At 48.7% G+C, this 13896-nt stretch overlaps 4 protein-coding genes across 4 annotated transcripts; 1 reads left to right on the forward strand and 3 right to left on the reverse strand.

The window, feature by feature from the left end:
- Positions 1-3062: 3062 nt before the first annotated feature.
- Positions 3063-3893, reverse strand: N7469_004365 (ATP synthase subunit H; the record flags this gene model as incomplete). Its single annotated transcript, XM_056643285.1, has 3 exons — positions 3063-3486; positions 3590-3665; positions 3732-3893. 3 exons carry the CDS (start codon positions 3891-3893, stop codon positions 3221-3223), a joined length of 504 nt encoding a protein of 167 aa, XP_056502697.1. The 3' UTR covers positions 3063-3220.
- A 706-nt stretch (positions 3894-4599) lies between these two features.
- On the forward strand, positions 4600-5652 carry N7469_004366 (transcription factor SUA7; the record flags this gene model as incomplete). The annotated part of the gene is made up of 1 exon (XM_056643286.1): positions 4600-5652. The coding sequence occupies one exon, from the start codon at positions 4600-4602 to the stop codon at positions 5650-5652; it is 1053 nt and encodes a 350-aa protein (XP_056502698.1).
- Positions 5653-6372: 720 nt separating this feature from the next.
- Positions 6373-9218, reverse strand: N7469_004367 (Aim21 family protein; the record flags this gene model as incomplete). Its single annotated transcript, XM_056643287.1, has 3 exons — positions 6373-6674; positions 6733-8364; positions 8426-9218. The coding sequence occupies 3 exons, from the start codon at positions 9216-9218 to the stop codon at positions 6373-6375; spliced, it is 2727 nt and encodes a 908-aa protein (XP_056502699.1).
- A 3019-nt stretch (positions 9219-12237) lies between these two features.
- Positions 12238-12996, reverse strand: N7469_004368 (Tvp18 family protein; the record flags this gene model as incomplete). The annotated part of the gene is made up of 4 exons (XM_056643288.1): positions 12238-12538; positions 12590-12685; positions 12861-12876; positions 12960-12996. The coding sequence occupies 4 exons, from the start codon at positions 12994-12996 to the stop codon at positions 12238-12240; spliced, it is 450 nt and encodes a 149-aa protein (XP_056502700.1).
- Between the last annotated feature and the right edge of the window lie 900 nt (positions 12997-13896).

The following is a 13896-nucleotide window of genomic DNA, read 5'->3' on the forward strand; positions in this document are numbered from 1 at the left end:
CAGGCCAATGGAAAGAAAGATCGACAAAGTGGAGTGAATGTGCCGAACAAGGGTCTCTTTCCTCTCCCGAATTCAACTTTTCTCTATCTCTTTTTCCTTTTTTTTTTTTATTTTGGCTCTTTTTCTTCCTTAGTGAAATACGTGTTGATAGCTCGGAGGGTGATGGGAAGAGGCTTGGGGCGGGAGGGGAAGAAGCGGAAGGCGGGAAAAGGAAGCTAGGAAGGTCAGGTGTGGAAGTGAGGGAGGCATAAAATAGACTGGGAATAATTGGAAAGGTTGGAAGGAAGAAGGGGGGGGGGGAGGGAGGGAGAAATTTCAGAGAATATCAGGGATAATCTGTAATCAAACATAAGTAATAAATAATAATACTAGCTTATGACGGCACTACAATTGAGGGGCTCAAACACTAAAGAAAAAAAAAATATTAAAATATTATATGGGGATTTGAGGTTTCTATTCTATCTGATTGCTCTTTATGGAGTACAGCCTTTTCATAAGTGAGACACCCTGGACCACTTTTTTATTCCTTTGGATTCACTCTTCCCCCTCTACTTTCTGGCTGATTGCTGGGTCATGACTTCAATTCTCCGAAACATCTCCTTCATTTTCTTTTTTAAATAGATCTCCACTATTCCACTATCTATCTATGTAAAGTAATCCATGGCTCCGCTGTAGCCATCATTCTCGCGTAATCCTAACTGCCGCAGAGTTGCACAAGTCCTGAAATGCATGTTGGTCGTCAAGTCTTGCCAGTCTCGATTGAAAGTTGCGATGAGACCAATGGCGGCATCTCCGGATTAAACGTGTACATACATACATACACACATACATACATAACTACAGCCCAAGGACGGTAGTCTCCTAGTAGAAGTGATGCCGAGTGTCAATATTGACCTGTTACCCGATCCGCCAGGATCCGGGGACGAGCCGTGGATTCATTCCATTCTTTAATGCCGGCTGCTCGCTATCCGCTGCCTTTCGCATTCCTCATGTGTACATTACAGTAGTTCACGACGTGGAATGTCGGCTCGATGGCACCATCGCCAGCCCTAACGGGCCACAACAGCTGAGATCACGGCAAACTCGGACAGGCGTGAGATGCTCCCCACATTCCCCAGGCAACCATCTCGCATGGATTTTCGATTGTACCTAGCACTGCCCCCTATAAAAAGTAGACAAAGCGCCAGATAGAAATCCGAAATAGAAATAAAGGGCCCTATCCACCGTCTCTGTACTCCGTACTGCGTAGCTCATTCCAGGGTCCAGTCATATCTAGGCGGATTCATGATCGAATCATGGGGAGCATGCATGCGAATCTGGACGGGTCAGCAGACTTATAGCGTTCGCAATGGGCTCTGCAGGGGTGCAAGCTGGTGAAGGTTTAAATAATCCTACATTCACCCGTACGATCAAGAGGCTCACGAATTTTGTCTTTTTTCTCTTTCTTTTTTTCCCCCCTTTTTGTCACTTAGGCTTTCGCATAGGTCCTCCAGTACACCCATACTTTTGAAAGCAATGCATAAGCACCCATCCACGTCAGGCAGTATTTTCCTCATGCGTTGTTTGATCTGCAGGTGTGCCAGTGGCTCAACGGTGAAACCCGGCAAAGACGATCTGACCGCCAGTGGTGATATGACTGAGAAAAATGCTACACCCATCGGTTGGGGAAAGCAAATGGGGGAAGAATATATACAAGCGCGCGTACCCAAAATATGTATCCACATTATTAACAACAGTGGCGGGTATCTCGGTAACGATCGGGGAGTTCAATTGCAGAAAAGCGTCACATGTATCGCACCAAAGCCATAAAAGACGATTACTAGTTCATTTGATACTGGCCATAACCTCCGTACACAAATCGACCTTCTGCTACGAACACCCACTGACTTATGGAACAAGCTAGTACCGATGCACGATGGGTGTACAAGGAAACAGTGGAGGTGTTCTTGACATCAATACACAAATATGAGAACTTCCTTCTTTATAAAAATGTCAACCGAGATATTAAGTCTACTAAAAATTTGTCGCAGTTGGAAATTTGCGATTACCCCAGGAAGTTCTTCACGAGGTAGTGTCAGCATAATGATTCCTATTAAGCATTGCTCCAATTGACCAACTATTTCGGGGGTTGTCGCTGCCTGAATATCATGGGAAGCTTTGCGACATATGAGAGCACCCAAAAAATCAATGCATGCTCAGGCTATACTATTGATACCCCGATGTGGAAATGCTCCACCTTGATGAAGCTGCAATGCATGCATTTTGAGCCGCATTACGACCGGCTGAGAGTTGTTTGTGATTCATATTGTCAAAGCTGGCAGCTTCTTTCATCCAATTGGCAAGATGGCCGAGTTGGTCCAAGGCGTCAGGTTAAGGTCTACCTTAACATCAATTCCTGATCTCCGCAAGGGGGCGTGGGTTCGAATCCCACTCTTGTCATTTCTTTTTGCCCATATCCCATTTCACGGGATCTCTACACATATTTCCTTCTTCTTTCTTTCTTTCTTTTTTTCCCCGGCAAGGCTGAAAGGAATATATTCCTCAGTATTACAACGGACTCTAAGACGAGCCCTGGAAAAAGAGATGAATGACCCTTGGTTCATGTCAACGAACTAGTCACCAAGATCCGTTATGGCGATGGCTATCATCTGACGTATCCGATTCAATCGGAATGCAAGAATAGCATTGCAAGCATGTGCCTTACCGACCCTGATGTCAACCAGTAGCATTCTTACCAGCGTCCGGGAATGAGTTCCCCCAATTGCCTTCTCCATTCAACGACCCGGCGGTCGTTATCTGATGGAAGTTCCCTACCATCTAGCTGGTAGAGTACGTTAGATGTTTGTTTACTCTATAACAGGCTATTCTAGATTGTGAATAAGGGACAAGGGCTCGAATTTTAACATATCATGCTATGCAGCTGAATCCAAATACCCTACACCTATAACCTGCTGCTTGTGTCCATCCGTAGGTTCTCACGAGTACCACTGATACCATACTACCATGCAATGCGTACTAGAGATCGTGATCAATATAGATCAGTTTTGAATGACTAGTAATGAAAAGCTCCATAAGGAACAAAGTAAAGATCAACGTTTCAAGGTGGTCTAATTTACAAGCTTCAGGACCCGAGAGGCGGCCAATTCAGTGGATACCACAGGCATGCACAACCGTCCCCTCATATTTCCCCAGACCTTGCCGAAAGTAAAGAAAGGGCAATCTAGTGGGCAGCAGCGGGAGTCTCTTCCTCCTCCTCAAACCAGGACTCCTCGACGGGGGCGGCCTCGCCAGCGGCGGCCTGGCCCTCAACCTCGACCTCCTGGCTCTCATAGGCGGAGAGCTCACCGGCGAGGTTGGCCTCCTCGGGGGAAGCGGGAGCCTTGGGGAGAGCGAACTTCTGAACGTGGGCGTCGGCGTCACCGGCCTTGATGGGAGTGGGCTTGTAGGCCTTCAGCTCGCGGAGGTAAAGATCCTGGACGGGGTCGGCTGTGAGGGGTTCGTCGGTTAGCGGGCGATCAAATACAACGTAACGGCCGGGCATAAAGGCTATATATATTGAGATCTGGACGAAAGGAAGGTAATCACATACCGCGGCGCACAGCGGAGGTCAGGAAAGTGCGGGCGACGGGGACCTGCTGCCGAGAGGCACGGGTGAAGAGAGAGCGCTAGGGAGGAGAAGAGGTATCGCGTTAGTTCAGTATCCTGGTATATCAAGCTCGTTATTTACTCACCGAGGCCCGGAGAGACTGGGACATCATCTTGACGGTGAGGGTGGTCACTGAAGTGTGATGAGAGGAGTGGTGCTCGTCAGGATGGATCTGATCCGTCGTTCCGTGTCGAATGTTCAAAACGAGGTCGGTTCGGACGAAGTCGGCTTGGCGTTGCTGAGTCATCTCACGTGATATCACGGAGACATCTCAGCTCTCGCATTACGTTCACTGCCTGATTCTCTTTGTTCCATCTCTCCCCTGGCCCTCGATTCACTCCCCTTCCCTCAGCCTGTCACTGGAACTCGACTTCCGACGTTGCTTTTCGCGCGCTCGCAACGACCCATCAGGTTCTACGACCCTTTTCGTGAGATATCTTCATCTTACGGAGACCTTGACTGGTTCATCGCGGTCAGACAAGTTTGAGGCATCGAGGCTTCTGTGGCATCCTTTCTTTCGCAGAAAAGCGCAGACCCGTGAATACTTTCACGCCTGGGGAGTGATCATCAAGCTTCAAGTGGTATCCAACTCCAAGGTAATGACTGCCTCCACTGCGCTTGAGAGACTGTGGCGTTGTTGCGGGGGACTCCTCCCTGTGCAGCGAATATCACAGTGGTCTGAGTCGCCGTCGTGCCTTTTCATCTGGATATGACTGGGCTAACATGACTACACACAGTGACTTGCAACTTAAGGAAAGAGGAGAGAGCCGTATCTTACCTCTTATTGAGCAATCTGCTCTAGAGACGATCCTGCGTTGCTTGTCACAGCCGCCAAAACGTACTCGCCTTTGTTTCTATTCTACTATAGTCGCAAATATCGCCTGGGTAAATCGGCGAAAAGTATAGCTAAACGCCGTTCGATTCTTTTCGAGAAACTCCAACAGCCTAGGAAAATGGCCAACGCAACCGTCGGAACAAACGATGCAACAGCTCCCTGGAAGAAAAATCTTTCGGCCACCCTTTGCTGCCCCGAATGCAAAGAAGTCCCTCCAAACCTCGAGTTCCCCGATTCTCATGAGACAGTTTGTGGTTCTTGTGGCTTGGTCCTGGCTGATCGGGAGATTGACATGCATTCCGAATGGCGCACTTTCTCGAACGACGACCAGAACAACGACGACCCTTCACGTGTCGGTGACGCCATGAATCCGCTCCTCAACGGCGATCAGCTGGAAACCTCGATCGCCAGTGGTGCTTCCGGACGTGCTCGAGATCTCTACCGTGCTCAGAACAAGCAGTCTAGCGAGAAGGCCAACAAAGCTCTCCTGGCTGCATACAAGGAGATCGGTGCTATGTGCGATGGTTTCAACATTCCTAAGAATGTAGCTGATACCGCAAAGTACCTTTTCAAGGTTGTGGACGACGCCAAGGCCTTCAAGGGCAAGTCTCAAGATGTGATCATCGCTGGCTGTATCTTCATTGCTTGTCGCCAGTGCAAGGTCCCCCGTACATTCACTGAAATCTTCGCCGTGACGAAAGTTTCCCGCAAAGAGATCGGGCGTATCTACAAGGCTTTGGAGAAGTTCTTCACCGCACAGAATATCGAACGAAACAACGCAGTCGTATCGAGCGGTGGTATTGTTGATCCCAACAACAACTACACTGCAACCACTTCCACAAAGCCCAGCGATCTCTGCAATCGTTTCTGCAATTTGCTTGGCCTGGCTTATCAGGTCACAAGTGTCTCGTCCGCACTCTCTGACCGAGTCACTACTATGGGAGACCTTGCTGGACGTTCCCCTCTCTCCATTGTCGCTGCCTGTATCTACATGGCTTCATACTTGATGGGTGACGGCAAATCAGCCAAGGAAATTTCGTCAGTTGCCCACGTCAGTGACGGAACCATTCGCGGTGCGTACAAGCAGCTTTATGCTGAACGTGAACGCTTGATCGATCCCGAATGGATCAAGGATGGCAAGGGTGACCTTTCCCGACTTCCCGCTAGTTAAAATCTCCCTTTGATTCTCTGTGATTTGCTATTCGATTTTCATCTTAACGACATACCAATCAGGCATACGGATCAATTTGATTCACTTATGGATTTATTTGTTTTTGAGCTTAGACTATCAAGGCAATCGAGACTGAAACTCGTGTGTTTTCAGGTTTTACATTCAAAGAGAAAAAAAATATAAAAAAAGGGGAAAATTGACCTGGGCTTCGTACCCGAAGGAAACATCATGATATCTTGCAGTGGAAAGTAATCAAGATCGTAATATAAACCCAATGTAGGCCAGTAGCACCTGGAGCCCTTTGTCAACCAACTATTCAAATCCAATCTGGATTTGGGTCTGACCGCAACCATCAACAGTAGCACTAGTACTTCGAAGGTAGTCTTAGGAGTCACAATTACTAGTATTCGAAAGTATAGATGTTAACTACAGTGTAAACAGCCCCTAGGAACTAGATGATCCAAAGAGCCTAAAAGCCCTAAAATATCGAATTATCGAAAAAATCTGGATAAGCAAATCAGCATCCAAGATTCTTGGATACCACAAATAAATTTATAATAAGATAACTGATCACCTATCAGATGAAGACAACAGAAGGTTAGAGCGAGCTTCTGACTCGTTCCCTTGCATCTTTCCGATATAAGTTGCAAAGTAGGTGAGAGCTAATCAATAAAAAAATCATATGGAAACAAAAAAGAGAATAAACAACAGATGTGTCGCCTAGACAGAATCCACGTGGTGGATATCTCCATCAGAGCTTCTCTTACCATCGGCGAAGGCAGCCATATCCTCGAGAGCATTATCGGTCTTCGTAGAGGTTGGTACGGCATCTTCCAGAGGCCGCGCGGAATTGTTCAATCCAGGCGAGGACGATTTAAGTGACTCTTGTTTGGCTGGAACTTCGGTGGCAGGTGATGTGTTCTCGACTGGCAGTGAAGCGGTCGTTTCGGTCTCAACCTCGACCTTGATTGGGTCACTCTCGGGAACTTCAGCGGTACTTGGCGAGGCGACATCCGCCACGACTGGTGACTCCGAAATTGCGGAGGGGGGGTTCAGCGGCCGTTTCCTCCAAAGGTTTACTGGCACTAGGGCTTTCTTCTTCTGTCTTGGGCTCCTTGGCCTCTGGCTCCGGGGCAGCCTCTGGAATAGACTCTGGGACTGGCTCTGAAGGAACGGCTGAAAACACGATTGGCTTCACATCACCAACAATCAGACTACCCTCTTGGTCAACCTGCCACACATTCCATGATTCCGTGATCTTGATCTCGGGAATAGAAGGTAGCTTTGGGGTAGTGATTTCTGCAGCGGGCTTTCGCCTGGCCGGCCCACGGGCTCTGCCCTTGCGTGCATCGTTTAGGGGTTTCTTCTCCGCCGGAGGCTCGGGCTCTTTCTCCTGGGGTTTTGATTGCTGAGGACCAAGCTGCAGGCGAGAATTAAGGTCCGTTAGGAAGCCTGCTTTCAAGGCTGCAATCTTGCTTCCACCGGGACGAGCTGGGACTGCGGGCTTCGCCTTGGGTACAGCTGGGCCCTCCGACGAGGGTTCTCTTTTCTGCTGAGAGCTGGGCTTCGCAGGACGAGCGGGGATCTGGGGCTTTGGCCTATCTGGGATTAGCGGTGCTTGTCGCTTTTCCGTCGGAGATGTTGCCTGGATCTGTCTTTGAGGGCGTGGAGGGATCGCGGGCTTCGATGGCACTTCAGGACTTTTTGCTTCATCCGTGGCGGGACCTAAAGTTGTAACTAGCTTCTGACTCTCAGGGGCATCCTCCCAGATATCCTGGCTGGGAAAACGCTGCTTGAGGGTGTCTGGCCGAGCTGGAATCTTCTCCTTTTCGCGACCCTGTTCTCCCTCAAGAATTTGAGATGCCACCTGGTGGGAATCAATCTTTGATGTCTGCATTCTCCGTTGAGCTTCTTGTTCCGGGGTTTCAAATGTCTCTGTGTCACTTCGAGGGAGATCCGGTGTTGTTACTGTAGCATGGAGCTGTAAACTATTCGGAGTATCCTCCCATATATCTTGGCTCGGGAAGCGGTGCTTAAGTGCATCCGGCTGGTTCTTGAAGCGTTCTGCTGCCGATAGCGGCTTATCTTTCTTAGTCTCGTCTTCGGGGAATAGAGGCTCGTACTCCTCGACGTCCTCTAGCGGCGTATGCGTGTCTTCGTGTATCTCACGCGAGTCGAATCGTGTCAGCATAGGTGCACCTTGAGCACTTGCAGATCTGCTGTTGGAGCGGCTATGCGACACACTAGGTGGCCGACTGTACGAATCTTCATCAAAGCTTCCTCTGTGTTCGAAAGATGGTGAGACTGCGGGATGCAGATGAGCCGATTCTGGGCGTACCTGATCAGCTGCCAGAATGGGCTGATCTTCTTCGTACTGTGCTTCTACTGCTATCGTTGGATCTTCAACCGCTGGCGTAGGCGCAAATCCATCTGGGTGATGCAGCGGGTGCATAGGGTCATCAACATGGATCACTTCACTATCGGCATGATTGCCGCGAGAGCGAGACCGGGCGTGGCGTAAGGGAGACTTGGGAAATTCCTTTGGCTCGGTCTCAGTGGCTGGGAAGCTCATTTGGCGAAGAGGAGATTCCACATTGGGCTGATTATCATTCCGAGAGTCCGGTGGGGGCGACGCTATGCGATGCATGTATTCATCTGAGGCAAGATACCCAACTTCCTCCTCCGGAGTTCCCACGACCTCGGGAGAGGTACCTAGAATGTTCGTTAGGTCTCAATGTTTCTGGGATGTAAGGCTAGTCTGAAAGGTGCCTACCATTTCCAGGGGGTGTTGGCTCTGAGCTACGAACAATTTTGTTCAAATCATCTCTGCTCATAGCCCAGTCAGGGCGGGGCGTACCCACACCGGGACCATATTGCCCTTCCTCCTTGACGAGCTCATCGGGATGCTTTTCATACCAAGCTTTCTCAAACTTGTCTGCATGCTGCACACCGTGCCCATGGAGGCCGTAACTACCCGGGGGGAGGGATGAGTCTCGGCCACTACGGCTTCTGTTGTGATTACGGCCTGTTCGGTGAGACCCTTGGTCAAGATAAGGACTTGGAGACGGCGCTTGGACATCACCCGCATTTGGGTACATGGGCACTCGGAAACCGTGTTCGTCTGCGATCTGCGCGGAATGCCGGCGTTCGGATGAAGCAGTGGACGACTCGGCCCGAGAGCCACTTGCACGAGAATGCAATGAGCGGCTAGGACGTTCTGACTCTTCACGGGCCGGCGAACTTTCCCGGCCTAGTCCTGCTGCGGCAGCTTGTCGGGAATCTGTGCGAGTAACCGCCTGTACTTTTGCCTTAGCACTCGATGTGGGCAATGAAGGTCTTGGTGCATGAATCTTCAGGTCACTGCTAACGTTGCGGGTTTCTGTTGGGTCCTGGTTCTGGCTACTGGGTCCATTTCCCACGTCAAGATCAGCGTATTCAATACCCTCCTCGCCCAACGATGGAATTGTCACACTAGGCGGCCGCTGAGGAATATCGTTTGAGGTGGTCCGGCTCATGGCCGGGCCATTCCACTCATTTAGAGGGGACGGGGCATAGCTGTCCCGCATCGGGGATATCGATCGGTCCGCACGGCGGTTTGATGGGCGCGGGGGGGATCCTCGGCATATCTATAGATGAAGGTGGCTGTGGAGATCGAGCCGGTCGAGGGGGAATGACCGGTGCATTTTGAGTAGACATGATCGTTTTCAAGCTGGCAGTTTTCAAAACGTCAGCTAAGGCCCAACAATTCTAGCCTGGACGCCACGTGCAGACTTGGGCCTCTGTGCTCTTCGACCCCTCGTTGCAGGCATTGGTAAAACGAGGCAATATAGAGATAGAAGGCCCAATGACGTCCACGTTCTGCGTAATGACTTGCATGGATGCAGGTTAGGACTGGCCTTTGAATGGCCAAGAGTACGAGCGGAGTATGGAGTAGGGGGGATGCGGGCCGATAAGCCCTAAAAGAATGGTTTGCTTACCCAGATACATAAATTCCGTTATGGAGAATCTATAATCCAATTGACGGAAAGCAATTCGTGCAGAAGATGTGGTCCAAGAGCAGATACATAAGAAGAGTATTGGAAAAGATGGAGTAGATGCAGCGGTGGAAGGATGATGTAGCGTCCTCTTTCTGCCATGGCCCACCGCGTGACGTGCTTTGACCGCATTGAGCGCCAATTAAAGCCCCCATCCTTTAGACCTTCTTTTGCATGTTCTACTGACGCTTCATTCCGGGATATGTTGACTTGTCTTTTTGATTCTATGAAATGGTAATAACCTGGATATTACTTGACACATTCACCATCCAGCTAGTCCATTCGCTCGTGATTGATTCGAGCCTTTCTCAATCCTTTTGTGCGGCATTTTCGAGCAAATGCCTCAATTTGCACCAAGTGGAGAATTGAGGTCTTTCAGGTTCGAAGCCGAGCTAATCACGGCGATCTACGGGGTATTCAGCCACCAGTTATTCGTAGCTTGGGAACTTTGTCTTTCCTTCTGGGGACAATAGACCGGTCATCGCAGTGGCCAGGCCTTTGACTAATGGATACTAATGACTACGATATCGCTGGCTGGTTTCTGAGTGGCCACCCTCCAGGATAATTGTTGTATTTAGCGCCAAAATGAAGATGTTCTGATAAGACTTGGTTCGGTGGACGATTATTTCTCTATATCGACATTGGCTGCCGTGAGCGGTGAGAAAGCAGTGGGTTCTCCGCATTGCGTCATCGTCTTGTACCGTCAATTGAGCAAAATCACCCTGATTCTCAGTACTAACAATTCTTATCTCCTCCGTATGTATGTTGCCATGGGATGGACTTTTAATCGTGCATGAAGACTTCAACGGATTCAATGTTTCTATGCCAGATAGTCTGGCAATTGATCCATGTTTGAGATCCGCTTCTGGCCAACGAAGGCGTGAGAAATTACTGCTATTGGTCTGGGTGAATGACGCGGTGAGAAACTCGGCCTATCTGACGTGGCTAATTCTGGTTCCTGGGTCGCATGACTTTAGAGAGACAGCGACATGCGGAGTTCTAGATATCACTTGGGCTCGGTAGACCATGACTTGCTTTCTTCACTGGCCCCGCTGCTATAGTTTCACAACTGCGGGGTGGCGATCTGTGATCTTCACTCTCGGGTAGAGTAGCCTCAGGATGGCATATCCATCAGATATGAGACACCAAGGCCTAGCTCTTTACTATGGCTCTATATATAGTCTTGTAAGTTGGCATCCATGGTATTGGGAAAGGAATACCATGTCACCGCCAGTTGAAATTGAAGTGCTCGGGGGTCAGTCCTTTTTAGGGAGGGAAACGACCACGTGTGCTGTATTTACTTGGCATTTGCTCAATAACAAAATAAGGATAGTGGGGAAGGAGCAGGTGGTCAAAAAAAAATAATGAAATGGAATGGAATGAATAGCTGCCTTGCTGTCCACATGGCGCGTTGTTATTGTGATTGGCTTTCTGACGGCACGCCGAAGAAAAACAAAAAAATAAATGACAAGAGTGGGATTCGAACCCACGCCCCCTTGCGGAGATCAGGAATTGATGTTAAGGTAGACCTTAACCTGACGCCTTGGACCAACTCGGCCATCTTGCCCATTGGATGAAAAGCTGAGCCACTTTCGCCATTATGTACGCATTATCAGTCCGGTAACCTCTGGACTTTGTTTCTCAATGCACGTCTTGAAATTGGTCTGCGTTTCTTAAATCCGATCCACTAATGTAGCTAGGTAGCATATAACTATCCACCTAACTGTACTCCACAATCACCCTCCTTTCTGTGACAAAACCCTAGCGTCCCTGGGGGTACTATTAGTAGCCTAGCTAATTAACGGTATTAATGTATATACTGAATATGTAGTGGTGGGCCGAGGGATATATAATCACCCACCAACCCTGACATTCTAACCATTGAAGCTTCCAAAACAACAACCCGTGGTTGGAAAGCCCGAGAGACCCATCCCTAGAGAATCCAAATGGAATCAACACAAGTAAAAAATAGCAAAAAAACAGAGAGAATGCAAAAATCCTGATATACCTAGCATGAACATCGACACATGGTACCCGAGCATACGCATGGCGAGAACGTCCTCCAGGAATAGAAGCCAATATTTAACGATTACCTGTATCCGAAAAATAGGTTGACCATATGTAATACCTAGTATTATCTAGGTAGTCAACACACCAGGACCGTCGTTGTAGGAAGGTCAGTAGAGAATTGCAGAGATACAAACGAACAACCCGAAGTGCAATTGAAGTCGACTACACACCAAAGTAATAGATCAAGCAAACAGTAAGAAAACTCCTCAAAAAACAATGACCAGCGTTATATTTGCGGCCACGCGAAGTATTCCGAGTAGGTGTACCCTAAAGCCGATAGACATACAAATACAGGATGACAATCAAACAACAAACAATATCGTGACGCATATCAATGCATGTAACCCCAACAGCCATGGTCCTTCCGGGGATCGGCAGCGAGCATCTCATTCGTTTCACAAAGGGTCTTCAACCGCCAATTTTTGTACCAATCCCTCTGGATCATGGAAAAAAGACAAGAATAGACCGAGACATAATTACACTAGACGATCATCTGTGCAACGCCAGCGCCTCCCAGGGTCTTGCTTCCAATGAATTCCTGGCTTCTAACGGCGGCAAGCGCGTAGAAAAGAGCAGCGATGATAAGGAAAACGGCTGCAGCAATCAGACTGCAAGCTCCGGTAGCAAGACTAACCCATTGGACAGCACTAAGGATGGTGTAAATGGCAGCCCGCATCCAGTTGGTGGTGAAGCGGCGGATGAAATCATCGAATTTCGAGGATGTTGGGCAAATTCGAAGAAGGAAAGGTACTTCAATAAAGAGAATGACAAAGGATGAGGCACTGGCCAGGTTAGTATAGCGCATCGGCGTCCAAGGCGACCGTGGCACTTACAGGCAGATCACGGAGATGACGATGTGCAACACATTTGTAGTGAAGATATTCGCGATACCGAGCGCGAAGCAGAGAATAATGCAAAGCACACCGGTCCTACAGCAAAACTGTTAGATATTATCGTAGCTTTCGAATAGTCGCAGCGCCTGGGAATGCTCGGGGGACTCATAGCATAAACGTCTCACGTTCAGGCGGTAACCTGCAACCCGAAGAGACTACAAAACCAAGCCCGGAATCGAGGCCGACGAGAAAAGGGGGCTAGGAGACTGACCATTGACCGTAGATACCTGCGAGAGAGCGTAAAGTTAGCAAGGTGGTTGACTGGGGCTGATCGACATCAGTCGCCGCAGTGGCACGAGGGGATACGTACTGAAATTTCTCGAGCGAAATTCCTCGGCTAGCGTCATGATGAGCGGTAATATAGCGGCAAGGTTAAAGCGACCAGAAAGAGGTTGAAAATGAAGACCGCTCGAGACAGAGAGAAGTTCAAGCTTGTTGCTTGTGGAGGATGTGTTCGAAAGAGAAAGGGTACACGCGGCTGATTAGCCCGGACATTGGGCGGTCAATCGTTGAAACGCAAACAAAACAAAGCGGAAACTGTAGATCAATTCAGGAACAACCTGGGCGTTGACAATGAAGAATTGAGTAGATGCGAATTTGAATGGAGGATTTACTCTGGTCAATATCTTGAAAGGTTGGTTTTGTCTTCCCTTGCCTGAGCCAGGCAGACGTCAAACCATTTCCCCAAAAGCTGTGGATTCTTTGGTCTTTAACAAGGCTGCCGAATTATCCCAACCGAGTCTACAATAATACAATGAATGGATGTCCAGTGACAGGATCGACATAAATGTACTACATATTGTGCTAGCATTGGCCAAGCTGGCATAGAGTCACTCCATCAGCAACAAATAATCAATCTTCATATAACCCCAATAACATGCATCAAACCATCCCATTGTAATTCATAGTATCTGCGATATAAATTCAAGAAGGGCGTCGAGCCGGAGCAAAAAGAACGTCCGCATGACAGTCTCGACACTCGATCGACTCAGCATCTCATTAAAAGTAATGAGATGCAAACAAAAAGAGAATGACAAGAGTGGGATTCGAACCCACGCCCCTTTCGAGACACGGAAATCTATAGAAGATCTCTGAGGATCAGGTAAACCTGAACCGTGCGCCTTAGACCGCTCGGCCATCTTGCCAATTGATGGAAATTCAGTTCACTTTTGGCTTTATGAAGGAAAAACTTTATTGACACTAATAAACCTGGGTAGATCAGCTGCTGAATCACCGTAAGAGTGTAG

This window comes from Penicillium citrinum, assembly GCF_028827155.1.
Source record: "Penicillium citrinum strain IBT 23319 chromosome Unknown utg000003l:1.0-4596430.0:1.0-4598250.0, whole genome shotgun sequence".
NCBI classification, from domain to species: Eukaryota; Fungi; Ascomycota; class Eurotiomycetes; order Eurotiales; family Aspergillaceae; genus Penicillium; species Penicillium citrinum.